At 39.7% G+C, this 19,241-nt stretch overlaps 2 protein-coding genes and 1 long non-coding RNA gene across 3 annotated transcripts; 1 reads left to right on the forward strand and 2 right to left on the reverse strand.

The window, feature by feature from the left end:
• Positions 1-4,632: 4,632 nt before the first annotated feature.
• Positions 4,633-8,874, reverse strand: LOC130166124 (CD209 antigen-like protein E). Its single transcript, XM_056371477.1, has 5 exons — positions 8,203-8,874; positions 7,971-8,078; positions 5,872-6,026; positions 5,649-5,752; positions 4,633-4,906 (listed from the first exon to the last, which is right to left on the reverse strand). The coding sequence occupies exons 1-5, from the start codon at positions 8,312-8,314 to the stop codon at positions 4,762-4,764; spliced, it is 624 nt and encodes a 207-aa protein (XP_056227452.1). The 5' UTR covers positions 8,315-8,874; the 3' UTR covers positions 4,633-4,761.
• LOC130166132 (uncharacterized) lies at positions 4,932-7,025 on the forward strand. The gene is made up of 3 exons (XR_008827110.1): positions 4,932-5,390; positions 5,510-5,732; positions 5,818-7,025. It is a non-coding gene; the product is annotated as an uncharacterized LOC130166132 (long non-coding RNA).
• Positions 8,875-9,059: 185 nt separating the features above from the next.
• naf1 (nuclear assembly factor 1 homolog (S. cerevisiae)) lies at positions 9,060-18,998 on the reverse strand. The gene is made up of 9 exons (XM_056371464.1): positions 18,925-18,998; positions 17,951-18,201; positions 17,662-17,803; positions 14,705-14,798; positions 14,530-14,612; positions 14,247-14,407; positions 12,959-13,010; positions 11,548-11,635; positions 9,060-11,433 (listed from the first exon to the last, which is right to left on the reverse strand). Exons 2-9 carry the CDS (start codon positions 18,199-18,201, stop codon positions 11,051-11,053), a joined length of 1,254 nt encoding a protein of 417 aa, XP_056227439.1. The 5' UTR covers positions 18,925-18,998; the 3' UTR covers positions 9,060-11,050.
• Between the last annotated feature and the right edge of the window lie 243 nt (positions 18,999-19,241).

Raw genomic sequence — 19,241 nt, forward strand, 5'->3', positions numbered from 1 at the left:
CCTTATTTTCTGATTGTGCCTTTGTGATGATGTCATCATCCCTTCCTCATGCTGCTGTAGACTGACACCTATGTGTCATGCAGTGTCCCCTTACCTTCATATTGTTATAGGTAAATAAAAACATACTGTTTGTATTACAAGTACTCATAATTTGTTTCAGTGCCATCAACAATTTTAGCTATCAACAATAAATGCACATATAAATAATAAATTATAAGGAACATGGGGAAAACAACAACATGATTAACTGGACAGGGGCGAAGAGGTGAAATGCTGCCCCCTATGGAGGTGGAGCAAGTAGCACGATCTTACACATTACACCTTTAAGGGGTGTATTTGTTTTTTTTTTTTAATTTTCATATCTTATTATCAAACTACAATTTTAATGAAGAAACTTTGTAAAATGAAGTTATCTTACCTTTTCATTTCAATTAGCAACAACAGATATAATCTGAACAGTAGTTTTGGTGATGCACCATAAGGGTTTTTTTTTAAAAGTCATTTCCTTTTTTTACTACACTGGAGATGCACCTAGGTTGACTTGTCTGCACGGTGGCATTGGCGGATCACCGTTGGACATTTGTTTTTTGTTTTTTCTCTTGGAACTTGTTGGTTCATTATGTTATAGCCGTTTGCTATTTATTGTTTATTTGTTACATTTGCTTTTTCAATGCAGATGGTCTAAATATCATAATGCACAGTTGTACGTTGAGCTGTGGCAACCAGGAACTAGGTGTTGGTAACATAACTATATGGGCCATTTTTATATTATTTATTTTGAGTTTACAATGTTAAAACAGACAGACAATCACATCTTAAATAGTGTAGCAGTTTCAAGTTGAAATGTGGGGGGATTGAATAGTCCAGCCAAGTGCACTAAAATCTTTTGCCATTTGGAAAAACTTAAATCAGAGATAGCTCTTCTGCAAGAAACTCACCTTATACAATTTGAAGCAAGCAAATTAAAACAAAGATGGGTAGGACAGGTCTTTCACTCAGGATTCATAAATAAAATTAATAAAAATAGGGGTGTAGCAGTATTGATACACAAAAAGACACCTTTCATACTTCAGGGTTCCATTGTTGACCCTGAAGGAAAATACATTATTATTGATGGATTACTTTATAATGAGCCTATTATGTTATTGTAAATATGTATGGTCCAAATATAAAATCTATCCCCTTCCATCTGACCAAACTATCTCAGATGAGTTTACTAATTTATGCAAAAACGCTGGAGTGTTTGATGTGTGGAGATTACTAAATACAGAGGCTTGAAATTATACTTTTTATTCCAACTCACATAAATCATATCCAAGAAGAGATGCCTTTTGGGTTACTTACAAATGTCTGGAGCTCCAAAATTCATAACTTGATATATAGTGATGACTGCCTCATAACAGTGGCGTTCTCTCCATCCATTCATCATATCAAACCTTCCATGTGGAAATTAAATAATTCTTTACTTTCAAATGAGAATTTGATTAAAACGATTAATAAAAAAATGGGGACAAGGCCGGAAAATTGTTAGCCCATAAGCTTCAAAAAGCAAGGACTTCTTGTCTTATTCCTGCAATTAAATCAGAAAATGGGGAAATATTAAAATCCCCTCAAGACATCAAGAGATTCAAAGAGTATTATAAAAAATTGTACTCTTCAGAAGTTAACTCATCACTGGATGATTTGGAGGTGTTTTTTAGTAAAAATAAATTTGCCTACTGTGGACGCTGAAAAGGCATTCGACTGCATTGAATGGTCATATCTTTTCAAAACATTGAACAAATTTGGGTTTGGTCCAAATTTTATAAATTACATTTCATTGATATACTCAACTCCTGCCAGAAGCAAGAATATCTACAAATGGCATAATCTCTGAACCATTTGATCTTAGGCGAGGAACACCTCAGGGGTGCCCTTTGAGTCCTCTGCTCTTTGTTCTGTCATTAGAACCTTTGGCCATTCTGATTAGAGAAAACCACAATATTAAAGGAATTGCAGCTCCAGTAACAGAAATGAAAATAAGTCTTTTTGCAGATGATATTCTCCTAACATTATCAGATCCTCCCACAGCCCTTATACATACTCTTGAGACTGTGAGGGAGTTTGGAGCTACAGTATATCAGGATATAGAATTAATTGGGATAAATCTGAGGCTTTACCTTAAATGCCCGCTGCCATAAAGTACATATTGCTAATTTGCCATTTAAATGGTCCCCTGATAGGATGCGTTACGTTGGCATACTTAAGTCATTAGAAATAATGTCCAATTAATAAAGTCAGGCTAAGGATATACTGTAAATAGAAACAGGTCACATACATGTGCAGGGTACAATTAAACAATTTGCATACCATCATGCTCTGTAGCAGGTATAAAATAGTGGTTCATTGTTGAAGCTCAGATGGCTTGAGTCATAGTGACGCTCCACTGGCTGGTGTTTCAATAGGAACAGAGACTAAAGCAACACCATGTTCTCCTCGAGTGGCCGAGGTCATGTGTTGTCTACACCAAGAGAACGGTACAGGCCTGAATGCTTGACCCCTGCACTGAGGGGATATGGTGGCTCTGTTATTCTGTGGGGGGCATGTTGCTGGCAAGGTTTGGGTTCACTTGTCGCCTTAGAGGGAGGGGTCACTACAAATCAATACGAAGTTGTTCTGAGTGATCTGAATCTATTGATTCAGACACACACACACACACACACACACACACACACACACACGTACATAGTTTTACTTTTTATCTGTAAATGTTTGAATCATGGTCATATAAATAGTGTGTGTGTGTGTGTGTGTGTGTGTGTGTGTGTGTGCGTTTGTGTGTGTGTGTCCTGAGCAAACCACAGAGTGACAGGTGTTGATTAATATGAGTAATGATGCCTCCATTTCTGCTCAGGCAAAAAATGCAAAACCCTAAGCAGCATGAAATTCTATCTGTGAGTGTGTCAGTGTGTGTGAGGTGAATGTGTGTCATCTATCTATCTATCTATCTATCTATCTATCTATCTATCTATCTATCTATCTATCTATCTATTCTGGTAATGCAGTTGCACTGTATCTATATGAATCCCTTAAGGCAGTATGAACTGATGTCTTTGGCCACTTGGGGGCAGTAAAGAAAACACTGACATTGTCTTGTCCTAACAACTTTGAATGGTTGTTTGATGGTTTAGACCTAGTTTTAAGGTTCAGGTTAGAGTTAGGTTTAGGTTAGGATCAGGGGTCAGGGTTAGGTATTAGTGAATTAACTGACTAGGGAATGCATTAAGTGTCATAATAAGTTATAGTAATGCCAACATGTGTATGTGTGGTGTGAGCTTCAAAAACAAATATTAAAACAATCTTTGAATTTCCACCTTAAAATTTAAGGCCCTTCACAGGTTTGAATTAAGGGATTTTCATGGTTTCTGTTCATTTTAATGTGAACTGTGAATATAGGTAAGCAATTGAAAATACCTCTCTCTCCCCCAACTTTCCTGTCTCTCTCTCACGGCCCCTTTCACATTAAAGGCAAAAAATAACTTAAAAAATCACCATTGAATGAATTCGTGGAATTTAAGGTAAAAATATTGATGCTAGTCTGGGAAAGTTCCTTCTTCTTGAGGGTCATTTTCCCTCCCTTGTTTTAGATGAAGTCCCACCTGCAACAGGTCTGCACTTCTATATCTGATATATGGGCAATAATTCTTGGGCAGTACAATAATTAGCAACCCTGATCTTTGATCTTTGACCTTAAGCCACCAAAATCTAATTAGTACATCCTTGAGTCCAAGTGAACATTTGTGCCAAATTTGAAGAAGTTCCTTCAAGGCATTTCTAAGATATTGCGTTCACAAGGCCAAAACTGTGTTTTGTGAGGTTATCACGACCTTGACCTTTGACCACCAAAATCTAATTAGTTCATCCTTGAGTCCAAGTGAATATTTGCCCCAAATTTGATCTGTGAAGCACGTGTGTTAAAAAAACATGCACCAATAAATAAAAGCCAAAAGATTTTGTCAAATGTTCCTGATATGTTTTTATGATATGATTGAGTGCAGTGAGTCAGCAGTGGCATGATATCACCTTGCATGAAGACAGTCCAGCGTTGTCTTGGCTTCAGGTCACTGGAGCAGAAAGGTGAACCATCGCTCCAGTCTCAGGTCTCTTGCAGTCTGGAGGAGGTTTTCTTCAAGGACCTCTCTGTATTTGGCTTGCGAGGTTCCCAGGTTACTCAGTTTGACTGGACACCAAGTCTAGAAGAGTCCTGGTGATTCTGAACTTCTTCCATGTCTCAGTTACTCAGACCACTGAACACTCAGAGCTTTGGAGATGCTTTCACACCTTTATATCTACATCTCACCAGACTTTCATTGTGGAGGTCTACAGAGAGTTCACTGGACTTCAAGGTTTCTGTCCTGACCTGCAGTGTGAACTGTGGGATCTGATATACACAGGTGTGTGTCTTTCTAAACTATGTCCAAACAGCTCACTTCATCACAGGTGGACTCCAGTCAGGGTCTACACTCATCTCAAGGATCATTAAAGCAAGAGTCTGAGGACTTTTGTAAATGAGAGAATTCGGTATTTGGTCTTTAATTAGTAAAAATGTCTAAGAACATGTTTTCACTTTGTCTTGATCAGTAACTGAGTGAAGATTGACAGTATATTGTTGCTCAACAAAGACTTATCGTTCTGCGGTTCTGATGTTCTTTTATTTGTACAAAAGATGAAAGAACAGCTGAGGAAGGTGGGGGGGGGGTAAACTCACATACAGAGGTTCAACTATGTTAATGTCTTCTCACAGATCCACTGGTTTCTTGTGCTGCACTTTAAGTCGTTCAGACCAATGAAATTAATCATTGTACGAAGGTCGCCACAGTCTTCGCCTCCAGATGATCCGTCAGGCTGTCCAGGAGCCCACAGCAGACTGTGGGGGAGGGGGGGGGGGGGAATACAGTGTCAGGGTGCTCATCTTGAACCTGCATCTTATCAGTCTGCTCTTTGTCTGTTTTTACTGGAGGGTGCGCGTACACACACACACACACACACACACACACACACACACACACACACACACACACACAGTAGGAGAGTTTGGCCGGTACAGTTAGATCTTACAGAAGCAGAGGAAGGTGATACTCCAAATATTTTTTTATCCCATTATCTGAAGATAACAAAGCTCATTATATATTATCAGGAGAAAACGCGTTTCCCTTTTTGGGATTTTTTGTTTGGGCATTTTACTCTGATATGCCCTCAAGGAATAATTTTCAATTCAATTATATCCTTGGCTCTGTGTGAGTGAGGCTGAAGTCAGCCCAGCAGCTTCCTTGTGTGTAAGTAACCATTTCAACTTCAAGAGCACCTTGCATTTACCTGCAGATTCACTTCGGCAGAACTGAGAACACCCGGTACGTTTCCTTTTAAATTTATATGATTTCTCACCTCAAAATCTGACACTCATCATAATTATAACATAAAAATAATGAAAGCTCATATTTTTTATCTCCCTGACGTGTGCACTTTGCAGGAAGCCAAGTCAATGGGGTCAACTGCCGCACCATATGCACCACTACAGTACCACTGGATGTGTTATACACTACCAACCACTCACAACAGTGTAAAGCACTCTCACTGAGGCTTGGACCTCAGTACAGGATGAGCCTTACCTGTCTTTGTCCACCGGTGTTCCATCCACCCAGATCCAAGTGCCCTCCACCTCCCTGTCAGTCATCCCGATCCACGCCACCGCGGTGAATCCAGTCAGGAAGTTCTGTTATAAACCAATATCCTCATAACTATCAGGTTCAAAAAATTCATTTATCTTTTTCTTTTCAGATACACTGAAAAAAAGAAGATGTCAGGCTGTGGTGTCGGGGAGAGTAAAGGTACCTGCTCCTGTCGGCTGTTGATGATGACCAGGTCAGCGTTTCTCTGCACACAGTCCTGCCGGCTGTCGTCCCAGCTCTTCCTCTGTGAGGAGATGTAGTAACAGCTGGAGCCGAACATCAGCCAGCTCTGCGGACAGCTGTGTTCCATTGTGTCACCTCCACACACCAACATCATGTCACAACACAGAACAAACAGGACAGAACAGTACAGTTTCGCAACAGAGAATAGGATGCTGCAAGTCAAAGCTATAGATAGAAAGAGCTCTGTATAGAAGCGTGTACATAGATCCTACATGGTGTCTTACCAGATGACTTTTGGTTTTTGCGTCTTTATTTTAGTTTGTCATTTTCAGGCCTTTAAAGCTCCATATTTTCCTCTTCTTCTGTGTTTTATTTGAAGTGTTGATCATGAAGAAGATATATTTGTGGTTTTAACAACAGGTATGTGAGCCAATCAAAAGAGAGGAGGCTCTGAATCATCATCATCACTCCACACAGATGTCAAGTGAAGACGCTTCATTTATTCATTACACTTTGTCTAATTTTTGTGACAGAGCTGCATTCAGTCATTCAGGTAAATGTCAGTCCAGTATTCACTCTCCTTTCATCTCAATCACCTCCAGGAATAAAAAATAATGTCTCTTTAGCTGCTAAATGCTCCATCAGCAGATCATTACCTTTGTCATTCAGCAGGAACAAACAGTAACTAAGTACGTTTACTTCTGTACTGTACTTCAGTATATTTTGCAATATCTGTTCTTTACTTGAGTATTTCTTTTAGAAATGTCTGACTTTTACTTCTCTACACAAATATTGTCCTTTTGACTCCACTACATTTCTACGAAGGACTCTTACTTTGAAGCAGAGCTTTTAGTCAGTGAATGAATGTATAATGTACAGTATAATAAGAACCAATCACAGCCAACTCCTCCACTCATGTGTGAACCTGTCAGTGTCCTAACGATGGCGACATTAGATAAAGATGAGGCAGGAGATTCTTCACCAGAGACCATGGTCTGATCTGAGGTCTGTGTTTGAGGGTTTACAAATAAAGAAAGATTTATTTAGTTAGAAAGGTTTGCTGAGTTTACCACGACCAGACTAAATCACTGACAGAATAAATAAATAAATAAATAAATAAAAAGAAAACAACAACCCTCCTTTTGTTGATTCATTTGTTTTTATGTCCATGTCTTCAGTCCCTGTATCATAATATAGTCTTTTTATTCTACAGGTTCTACAGTCAGTCAGTCAGTCAGTCAGTCAGTCATCAGGTTCTGTAAATATGGATCAATACAACAATGAGTTGACATTAAAAACTTTTGAATACTTCAGTATTTTTAAAATCAAGTACTCGAGTACTTTTTACTCAGTAAAAAAATGAATGGAGGAACTTTCACTTGTATTGGAGTAAGGGAGATTTCTCTGATTGGAAACATGCTGGAGTGATGACACTCATACTGCTTATTCTCACTAGACCCTCCCCTCACCAGGAAGATATAAGACACATTCAACAATTCTATTTATTTTTTAACTGTCCTGAGCTTTTGTCTGAATTAATCAAAACTCCTCAAGCTGAGCAGCCAAATCAACAGACACACAGCAGTGTGTTTCAACTGTTTTAGTTCACAATAGACTAAATATGCAGCTAATTTGTCCCATAGCTCAACAGAAACAACAAAAATTGGTCATTTTAAGAGAAGTTATTTTGTGAATTACTTTGTCAGCCTCTCATGCTCTTAAAATATATTTACTTGTTCTGTTCGTCAATAGCAATGAAATAATAAATTGTGCCCATTTCAAGGAAGGTTCTATGTTGTACACAAAACTCAATACCTGTTCTTTGATAAATATTATTACATAAATAAATAACACTATTATATTATTGTACAAGGCATATTTTCAGAAGACTGTGCTTATTGAGAAAAAAAGGAAACTGTTAATTATTAAAATGAAATGTATTTTTAATGTTGCAACCGTCCCTGATCTGTATTCTTACATTCAAATCAATATTGTGAATGATATGTCATATGCAATCATCTTTAAGTGGTATGGGTAAAAGATGGGAAAACATGGAGCAGATCTGAGGTGTCTCTCTACCTTTAAAAGCTGGTTCACTCAGGACGAGTCTCAGAGAGATGTTAAGAACGGCCTGAAGAACACACAGCAGTCCGAAGCTCAGCAGAACCGTACTGACATGTCTCAACTCTGCACACACAGACAGACACACACACACATACACACACACAGTTAACAAATCACAGAAACACCAGATATTCACCCTCTGGTTTGATGATGTGCAACAGAAACACAGCAGCACTTCATCACTCACTCGGTTTGTTGCTCGTCTCTGCAGCTGCGTCCTCAGGCTCAGGTTTGGGAAATTGCTGATATTCACCGACTTCAAAGGTGGCGTCGGATTCGTTCAGATGAAAGACGGCCATGTCCACGCAGCTGCAGGGAGGTGTGTTTACTGTCTGATGGCGTGCAGCACTTCTCCACCTTGTCCCGCCACTGCCCCTCCTCTCTTGTGTCAGAGGAAGTGTTTTACATCAGAGGTTTCAGACAAGTTGGACTTGATTCTTTTTTTCTTTTTCTCTTATTAACATCTTCAGTATTATTAACTTTATATGTTGATTTTCATGTCTAACATTTTTTAGAGAATAAACATTTTCTGGTTTGATTCTTTTAAAACAGAATATTTGATGTGTTCCTCAAGGATTTTTATTGTAAAGCACTTTGAACTACACCTCTTGTATGAAAAGTGCTCTATAAATAAAGTTAATTATTATCATTACAAAATACCCTTCATGAGGTTGGTGTTTTAGCCAGGTGTTCCTTATAAACTGAGTATTTATTCAACTACATTCAAATTTAAATTCCATTTTCCTGAGTTAAACTCAAATGAAATAATATGAATCATCCAAAGTAAACTTTGAACTTTGACTAATTTGTAACTGACATGCTGAGCCAATCAAATCGAATGAAATCATGATGCCATCATGTTTCTTGCCTGTCAATCTGTCATCACAAGAGGTGGGACAGGATAATTAAACTTTCAACTGATCCAGTAAGACATTCAGAAAGTGAATCATTGTTGTCTTTGTTTTGACTTGGTGTAGAAATGTCCTTTTGAGAAGAGACTGAACAGCAGCAGCAGCTTTACACAACAGTGTGACACAAACATAATGTGGCTCAAACACACTGACACATTTATTCCTCAGCTCTTGAAATGGTGCAAACATTTACAAAGTAGTCTGGTACAAAAAAAAAGGAATATGTACAATATCACGCCCATATTTCAATTCATGTTCACATCTCTCTGTTCACACCTGAAACTCCAACATTAGTGGACAACGTATGCCCAAGCAGGTGTACATGTGGCTGTAACTGAGTTCACATTAAAAACCTCCAGAGTCCAAAGTCATCACTTGCCTTCTGTTCTCTGACTGTGTCAAAAGAAGATGTTACAGATGAGACGGGACCAGAACACACTGTGGTACATTTAAATAACAAAGCCTGAGTCTCAACTGTTTATGTTGTTATTTAAACTTTAAATGTTCAAACGAAAAAAAAACATTTTCTGCAGTAACTAAAACACAAACAGCACGACTACATCGGAAATTAAAATTTGCGGAACTATAATGAAACAATAAAACTCTGCCTGCATGACATCATTTTTTTCTCAGATGATCAATATCACTGACTCAGCGGGTCCATTGTGTAAATACAAGCCTGTGTGAAGGAAACTGATGTGACTGTGATCTCCTATGGAACACTGATGGCAGCACTCGTCACACACACTATTCTAACTATTTCAAAACGCACGATTCTCCTTCAGGTGAAAACCACATACACAAGCCAACAATTCATCTCACTCTACATGACCTGCCTGTTGCTCTACTCAGCCGTCACAGAATGACACCATGTGACTCTCAGATACTTAATACCCACGTTTAAACATGTTTCATGACGAGTCCCATTAACCTCTTCACTTCACACCTGAATTTAAAATGTTTCTGTGAGTGAGTGAGTGAGTGAGTGAGTGAGTGAGTGAGTGAGAGAGTGAGTGAGTGAGTGAGTGAGTGAGTGAGTGAGTGAGTGAGTGAGTGAGTGAGTGAGTGAGTGAGTGAGTGAGTGAGAGAGAGAGAGAGAGAGAGAGAGAGAGAACAAGTGGGGCACAGAGGGGTTCAGTGAATCAATGCGCTGTGCACAGTTCAACCGTGAAAGCAGGATTTATCCACTTGAAATAGTAAAATATTTTCCGTTCATTATAAACTGTGTCGGGACTAATCAGACTGTGACAGAGGAGGTCAGTAGAGTAGTTGGTCCTTCAGTGTGGTCCTGGACACATTCACGTTCACACTGCTAAAAGAATGTGGTCTCATGTGGTCCAGACCTCCTCTGAATGTGGTCTGAGTGATCAGATCTCAAATGCGTCCTCAATGCGTCTTGGGTGTGTTCACACCTGAGCTTAAAGCTGTCCACTGGTGATTGGATCACCTGAGACAGACGTTAATACCAGGTCTAAACAGGGCCAGAGAGGTCAGGAGAAACATGTAGAGCTCACACCTCGTTCACACACATGTATTTACACTGTGGGCATGTCATTTACACACTCAGCTGTTGTTCTGCAGTTTTTCATAACACTGGTGAAAGAGGAACTTCCGATTGATGCGTTTCCTCACATGGGTTCTTTCATAAGTCGCACCAGCTCAGTGAAGTTATATCATGAAGAAACTAAGTGCTAATGTTTCATATCACGTGTGACTGGTTGTCACACGTGATATTTCACAAACTTCACAAAGCCTCTCCAGTGTTTCAGTAAATGCGTGTGAACAAGGTGTAAACGGCACGTAATAAAAAGAAAATAAAAGTTGATTTTGATCAGGGGCGACTTTCCTTGTTCCCACAGGAGGTCGAAATAATTAGAATAAAGTTTTAAATCATAAACTTTAAAATACAACAGTAGGTGGTTCCATCACTTGGCCCCATCAGCTACATGAAGTTTACATTTTATTTTATAATCCGTGACGACGCAGACTGATAAACATGATTGATACACGTGGATGATGTGTCCGTCCGACAGTCAACAGACAGAAGACACATTCTTCTAACAAGACCAAAACATAAACTCACTGAAGGAAGTGTGTGTACACTTACGGAGTGTCTGTTAGGTGTCACTGAGGCGGAGGAGGAGGAGGGGGAGGAGGAGGGGGGGGAAGGAGGTCAGAGTAAGGGAAAGAGTTTGGCGGCCAGAGAGGAGAGGAGAAGGATGGATTGAAGAAAGACGGAGGAGGAGGGTAGAAAGGGAAGCTGGGCGGGGGAAAATGGTGAGGAAGGGGAGGAGGGTAAGGGCAGAGAGGCGGGAGGTTCATGGGAGGCACGTCTGTGTGTTGGGATAGTGTATGTGTGTGTGTGTGTCTGAATGGAGGCTGTTTGTTCCTCGGGTTCTGGTGCCTAAATGAAGGCCCTGCGTGTCTTGGTGGGAAACCCCTGACGTCACGGTGCTGCTGCTGCTGCTGCTGCTGCAAAGTGTTCTGGATAATTTGAGCAGGATTATCTGTAAAGAGAGAGAGAGACAAACATGATTCTTGCAGAGATCAAATCCTAGATCACATCTGTTTCCAGTGATGATCTTAATACACACTTACAGAGTGTGTGTGTGTGGGTGTACCTGTATTGTTATTATCCCGCCTCTTCTTGGAGTTTTTCACCTTCCTCTTTGCCTCCTGCTCTTTCTCATCATCACTGTAATCTAAAGCCTGGAGAGAGAAAGAGAGAGAGAGTACTTTATTTTCACTACTGTATAGAACATGTTCACAGACACTGTGCAGATAATGTCCCTGTAACACTGGTACTTTTCAAAGGTTCAGAGGTTTGACATGTCTGGACAGACCCCCCAGGCTCAGGCTGCTGGTGATTATGTCCAAGGGGTTGTGTTGTAGTCAGGACAGACAAACAGATCTTTGGAAACAATGATGTCACACCCAGAGTCTCTCCTGATTGGCTCTAATTAGCCTGGACTACCAGTGGTGAATACAAACTGATAATGAATTACAGTGTGACTGACCTTGTTGTGTTTGCAGCTGTTGTTCACTTACATTCTCTATGTTAATGCTACAACTGTCTTTGCTGTTCCTCAATCAGAGTATTTTCATTCAGGAACTGGACCCCGGAGGCCAGTGAGTCTCTAAAAGACAGTTTTGAGTGCACAGATTGGAATGTCCTGTTGGAGTCACAGGAAAATGATAAAAGCAACGACCCTGACCATGACAGAATGGCTGAATGTACCACAGACTTAACTTCTGTATGGACACTGTAATACCAGCAAAGATTGTACACTGCTTTCCAAACAACAAACCCTGGATCACCAGTAACATCAAGACCCTCCTCAACCAGAAAAAGGAGGCCTTCAGGGATGGAGACAGGGAGAAGGAGGACTACAAATAAAAGTAGAGAGGAAGCTGCAGCACAACAACACCAGAGAGGTGTAGGAGGGGATGAGGACCATCACTGGCTATAAAGAGAAGAACGGCCAGGCAACATCAGGTGACAAGATCAAAAGCTTTTTCTTGGTCAATTCCCACTTCGAGGCAAAAACTTTCTCACAAGTATCAAATCAAAAATAATGTTAATCTGAAATCTGCAGTTGTTTTTACAAAAAGCCCCAAACACATTGTCTTTGGTACAATAGTGGCTCACTAGATTGCTAAAAAAAATAAAATGTTAATGTTGGACCCTGACTCATCAAATTGTTTTCTGGACCTCTGCCAACAGAAGCCAAGAGAACTGCAACATGAGGGGATGTAACTGAGCAGGTGGAAGAAAACGCCACCTCAATGCACACAGCCTGTACCTGGGACAACGGAGTTATGGGATTATCAAACGAGGATATTATCAAGTTGAAAAACAAGACTTCTACATGATGAAAGCATCAGTTCTTCTGTGTTCAAGCCTCAGCACATAGAACAAAAAGTGTCTGAGTGATGCTGCCTGTTGTTTCCATTAGATACAGTAGAGGCCTCCAGTTCAGCATGCACAACATGCACGACCTGGCACGGTGACATTAGTCTGTGTGTGCTTACCTCTTCAGGTGGTTCCTGATCGTTCTTCCACGATGCATCAGATCCCTTTAAACTGAAGGAGAAGCATTGTCACTACAACACACTGGGCTCGTTTGGTCAGAGAGGAATGTCAATCCATCACATCAGGTGACAACTATCACCAAACAAACCATCTAAGAATTTTTTCAGGTCACCTGCTGTTTGTTTCGGATTTCTACATAGCTCTAAAGCAAATTTTCTAGCAGCTTTTTCATTTATTTTTCTTGGTCTTGCACTCTTTGGTTGAGTCTTAGTGTGTCCATTAGAGCCGACCGATTTATTGGTAGGCCGATTTTATCTGCCCATATTGGCCTACAGCAAATATATCGGTGCATATATTCTCCGATACGCACTGATATGAATACTTTTATTAAGAAGCAATAATAGAAAAAAAAAATGCTCGGGTCAAGTCAAGTTATATAGATTTACATGTAGATGTAAAATGTAGATATACTGTACATTTTATGTATATTTGATCCTTTGTTTTCATTCAAGTTAAATATATATACATACACACATATTTGTTCTATGTTTTTTTTTTTTTAATAGTCATTTAGTATAGTTATTTTATTTAATTCCTAGTGAAGTTTACCATTTCAGTGCACTGATGTCATTTTGGACAATAAAGTTAATTGTTAAACTGTAAAATATAAATATCGGTATCGCCCCCAAAATCCAGTATCGGCCGGGCTCTAGTGTCCATATTTCTTCCATTACTGGATTATGGTCTTCACAGTTGTTACTGGTATCCCAAACCCTTTGAAATATCTTTACATCCCTCTTTAGCTTAGCAAAATTAAGTAGTGAAATTTTAAATTCTTCTGACAGCTGTTTCCCTGCTCTGTCGGTGCTCTCAGCAAACTGCATGAAACTGCTCTTGGACATCTACCCACTTGCAAATATAAAACGCAAGTGTAATTGAACACACTTGTTGCCACTCATCAAGCATTGTGGTGACAATGTTTTTTAAAGACCAGACACCTGATTTTAAATATTAAAATGAATTACCTTGAGGACTTATCAAAGGGGATGTAAATTTTTGAGCGTGGTGAATAAGATACATTTGGACATGGACTTAGCTATTTTAACAATAAGGCCATAAAAAGGTCTTTAGAGGGAAACATATTTAAATGATTATGGAACGCTATTTCGAAGCTTAACTGTACTAGATAGACTTTTTAATATTTCACCCAGGGTCTAACAGGGATGCAAACTTTAGCACTCAACTGTATGTGTGTGTGTGTGTGTGTGTGTGTGTGTGTGTACTTACAGTTTAAGCTGTTGTGTGAGGATGTATCCTGTGTACTCTTTGATGGCTGGTGCGTAATAAACAGTCATTCCTTCCGTCAGCTGCTTGGTGCTTATCTGATCCAGCGAGTTCAGACGCAGAATATACAGTGGGCTGGTGACTGGACCGAACACCTCGAACACCTGAGGCACGCGAACAACAGAGCGTCACTGTTATGTGGAAACGAACAGCACACAAACAAACAGATAACACAAAGAGAGTGGACAAAAATCAAAGGTGGTCAGGTTTCTGCTGGTCCACCCACCTTGCCCACCGCCTGCCTATCAGACGTAAAGATGATGCTGTCATCAGTCAGAGGGGGCGTGTCTTTCAGAGACTGGATGATCACTGAAGAAATAAGACAGCGCAAGCAGTTAAAGACTGAGCCGACAAAACACCTGACAGAGAAAGTGGAGATGTGACAGTGAGTGAATATTTACCAAGCTGCTGTATGATACTGGAGACTGTTCCTACAGGCTGCAGCTCTGCATCCTCTGGTAACGACACACACACCTCCTCTACTGCTGGCAGCTCCTACACACAAACAGTGAAAAGAAATCCAACATTCAGTAACCTGTAAACTCTATACGGAAAGACAGAGCTGCAACAGCAGCGACGCAGCCGGTGTGAACACACACACGTAAAACCTATGCAATCTGTTTTAAGTTCTACTTCAAGTACTAAATAATAATACATTTTATTTAAAGGCGCCTTTCTTGGCACTCAAGGACACCGACACTAAAGCGCTGAGATTGATGATTTCTCTGTTCTACATGTGCTAAAAATTAGTGACTTTGTCCATTTCTTCTGACAGCTCTGGAGCAACGCTGAGTGACTGATTGGGCTCACTCCTTTGAACTTGATTGGGCTCACTCACTCTGACTTTTCTTGGCTTAGTCAAACCTGAAACCAGCTTGTTGCTGCTCGCAGCTTTAATCTTGTCAAATGATCCAATTGAACCCAGAATCGCCTCTTGTGACTGCATTTATTATTTCTTATTTATTATTACTTCTTCTGCTGTGGCTCAAATTGCCATGAGCTGGATTCTACAAAGTTTTGTGGAACAATACTTGTCACTATATTAATGTCCAAACATGGCTGCAAAGATAAGACGTAACTGAGGATATAAAAATTAAATAACAGGGTTTTTCCTGCATAGAGAATTGGGAGGTGGCCGCCTCCGTCAAATTTCATGCCACCTCCCTATAAAATTCTAGTATTTATTTTCTCTGTACTCAGTGGATTTGACGTTTGTAACTGCAATTGCAGCTCTACGCCTCTACGGCAATGTAGTGGCGCTGTATCATGATCTGTGCATCAGGCAGAGCCATCCAAAATTGCCACAGAAGAAGAATACGAATGCGCTGGATTTTCTGCTTGCAGAAGGAGGCGGCGACCTGTTTTTGCTGATATTCAAACAAGTGAATATTATCTCTTTTACATCCAAGCACACTCAGCTTCTTGAAAAGTTTCCCTAAATTAACAGCAAATCCCTTACTGTATGTTTTTTTTTGCAGAAATGTCTCAAATCACAGATTATTTTAAAAAGAGTTTGCGAAGAGGAGAATCACGAGGACAGGTTAAACAGTGCAGAGTGCAGACATCATTAGTTCTTCTAATATGGGAAAAAATGTTACACATTACAAATTAACCGAGATACGGTTAATTTGTCAGGACTGACAGTAGGACTAGTTCTCAGGTTGCGGTGGAGGAGAGGATCAGCGCGCGAGAGAGGAGGCAAAGAAGAGTACCAAGTCCTTAGGAGTGTATTAATGAGTGTATTAAAGCCAACAATTACGTGATTTTAACATCACTTTTTATTCATCTTCCCAAATGTTCTCAAAAGCATAGAGTGAGTGGCTTTGGTTTTCTGATTTAACACAGAATCTTTAGAGAGTTATGCAGCTATGTACAAAATAATCTGAGAAACAAGTTTTAAATCTTTTCATGTTGCTCATTTGACTATGAAACAGACAAGTTTTACGTCACAGTCTGTGACGTATGGAAAAAGCCACTCTCTGTACAAATAATCAGAAATATTAGACCCCGCCAAAGACTGGAAGGATTTACCGATTAAAGTTTCTTCAAAGAGCTCAATTTTGCTTTGGATGACTTCTTTATCAGTTGAGTGACACATAAATCACCCTGAGATAATATTGCTGTTTTTAAAACCTTCTGCTAGTTTTATGGCCTAAAGTGGAGTTAAAACTTAATGAAGCCTTCGGGAACGCTATTATGATCCTTAATTTGCTTCAGCTCTGATATAAACTTCACCTGTGAACGTGTTCAAGGTGAGTAGCAATCATGAGTAAGACAAAGAAGAAGCTTTCACAAAAGCTGAGGGAGGAAATTATTTCATTGCACCTGAAGGGCACTGGGTACAAGATGATTTCTCAAAGGTTTAACATTCCAAGAGACACCATTGGGAACATTATAAGGAAGTTTAAAAAATATGGCACAGCTGCAAACCTGTCTGGCCATGGGAGAAAGCCCAAAATCTCATCAAGAGCCCTCAGCAACTTAATCTAGACAACTAAGAAAAAATCTTGACTAGAATATGCCAGGAGGAATTTGGATAGGACTGCAGAGTTTTGGGAGACAGGTCTATGAACTGATGAAACTTAACAAGTCTGGTTTATGACCAGAAGAATACCAACATGGTCAAGCATGGAGGTGGGTCATTGATGATGTGGGGATGTTTTTATGCTGCAGACACAGGCAATCTTGTACCTGGCATAATGGATTCCAAAAACTACCAGGAAATTTTAAAGATGAACGTGATGGCTTCTGTTGGGAAAATGAACCTTGGTGATCATTGGACTCTCCAGCAAGACAATGATCCCAAGCACAACTCCAAGTCACACCAGAGCTTGGTTGAGAAATAGATCCTGGAATGTCCCGGAGTGGCCTTTTCAGTTCCTGGATTTAAATCCGATTGAAAATCTTTGGTGGGATTTAAAGAGGGCAGTTGCAGCATGGACGTCGTCAGCATCAATGAGCTAGAGGCTTTAGCACGTGAAGAATGGGGAAAAATTCCAGTGGACAGGTGTATGACACTTGTCAGCCCTTACTGAAAACGCTTATTAGAGGTTATAAAGGCTAAAGGATGATCCACTAATAATGCACATGCACATTTGTGAAAAGAGTTACATTTTTCATTTGAACTCATGGTTAAGTCAATTTATGTTCAAAATAACAAAAATATGTATCAATAAATATTTTTTGTTGTTTGATGAAGCTTCTTTCGTATATTCTCATTAACCATGATTCACATCACTATAACGTCTTTTGAGGTGAGGGGGTTGAATATTTGCGACTGTATCTACAATTTACTGACAAGACCCATTTTACTGTCCTTCCGTCCTGGAGGAGAAACACAGAACACAAACAGACGAACCTCGAGCAGGACTTCGTCTCTGGTTTTGATGGGGGCTGGTTGGCTGAAACCCTCATCGTCGTCATCCTCAAATACTGGGGCAGAGGGAGAAGAGGAGGACGAGGAAGAAGAGGACGATGAGGAGGAAGAGGAGGAGCTGTCACTGAGAGGAGAAGAAGAGCATCAGAGTTATTAATTTCCTTTCTGCTTCCTGTTGCTCACTTTTCTGGCATCAGATAACTGTTGGTGCAAGATATGGGCAGCCATCATCATCCTTCTGTCAAATAGTTGTGTATGTGGGTGTAAATACCTGTCTGAATCCTCGGAGTCATCATCATCACACTCCTCTGTCTTACACACAGTGGTCAAAGAAAGCAACGCTGCAGTAGAGTCTGTAAGTACAGCTAGTTTTTCATCCGACTGTGTTTGTGTATTTGATGACAGGTCCTCACCGTCAGAGGTTACAGTGAGACTAACAGGTTGTGTTGTCTCGGTAACCTCCATCTCCTCCTCCTGTGTCGGTAAAGCCTCTCCATTTTCCTTGAGTAGTTTTTCATCCATCTGAAATGTTACATTTTAAATCATTTAACAAGATACCAAATTAGTTAAAACATTTTATATAATATAAATGGTGAATGTGTATAAATTGCATTAAAGCACAATATAACAAAAATGATAACCTTAATATCTAGGGTAGAGCTGAAACATACACATCTTCTGATTTTCTAATTCCTATCTGATAATAAAAGTTGAATTAATCCATTCATTGAATACATAACTGTCAGAATAATCAATAATCAATTATCCCTGGTCTAGACTCCAATTTTATGGTCCATTGTCTGTTTATATAAAATGGCACCTATAGTTAGATACCCGACTTGCTATAAAAATGAATGCCTTGCATTGAGCAGATAACACGGTCAATAAAAACAGGAGTAAATTGGTTTAAGAAAAACTCAACATTAAAACTATCTGCCATCATCTACACTGACTGCAAAATGATGTCACTCCTGTGACAAGCCACAAATACCAGTAAAGTCGACAGACATGTCATAGAAACATGTGGCAAAACTGAGATAAGACAAACATAAAATATTCTTACTTACAAGCACGTTAGCGTCAGTCGGCTAATTAGCTAAGGAGCTAACCGTGGCTAATAGTGTTAAATTCAATTTACGACACGTCATCAACAGCCACGAGCCTGAATGAACCAAGAGGCTTTCCTCCAACAACTTCCACAAACACTTTGTAAACAGAGTGAGAGTGTGTCTGTTAAAATAATACCTGTGTTTGTGAAGCTACCAAACCCGGACAGCGAACAACCTCATGGAACTCTGGACCCGAGTCTGTTAAACAGAACGACTCATACTACTTCCACTATTACCCTTCAAAATACAAGCCTCGCTGAGAGCACAATTTAAGAACCACCGCTACACTAGTATAAATTACAATCTAAACACACTATTGGACGTTAACCAAGGGAACATTGTATAAAAATACCAGATCACTATTTATTTTGTCCTTTTTTTTTTTTTACAGCAGTAGCCTGCATAATGCATTCGATAAGTATAGGGAGTCATTAGCCCAGACAATAAGGAAAA

This window comes from Seriola aureovittata, chromosome 3 (assembly GCF_021018895.1).
Source record: "Seriola aureovittata isolate HTS-2021-v1 ecotype China chromosome 3, ASM2101889v1, whole genome shotgun sequence".
Taxonomy (NCBI): Eukaryota; Metazoa; Chordata; class Actinopteri; order Carangiformes; family Carangidae; genus Seriola; species Seriola aureovittata.

What these genes read in the sequence shown, in the direction of transcription:
- LOC130166124 (XM_056371477.1), bottom strand. Translation starts at nt 8,314, where the DNA reads ATGGCCGTCTTTCATCTGAACGAATCCGACGCCACCTTTGAAGTCGGT. An exon ending in AGAGACGAGCAACAAACCGA is followed by an intron (nt 8,079 to 8,202) that starts GTGAGTGATGAA and finishes CTGTGTGTGCAG; the next exon opens with AGTTGAGACATGTCAGTACG. An exon ending in TCAACAGCCGACAGGAGCAG is followed by an intron (nt 5,753 to 5,871) that starts GTACCTTTACTC and finishes GGTTTATAACAG; the next exon opens with AACTTCCTGACTGGATTCAC.
- naf1 (XM_056371464.1), bottom strand. Translation starts at nt 18,201, where the DNA reads ATGGATGAAAAACTACTCAAGGAAAATGGAGAGGCTTTACCGACACAG. An exon ending in ATAGGCAGGCGGTGGGCAAG is followed by an intron (nt 14,408 to 14,529) that starts GTGGGTGGACCA and finishes CGCGTGCCTCAG; the next exon opens with GTGTTCGAGGTGTTCGGTCC. An exon ending in GCGGGATAATAACAATACAG is followed by an intron (nt 11,434 to 11,547) that starts GTACACCCACAC and finishes CTCTCTTTACAG; the next exon opens with ATAATCCTGCTCAAATTATC.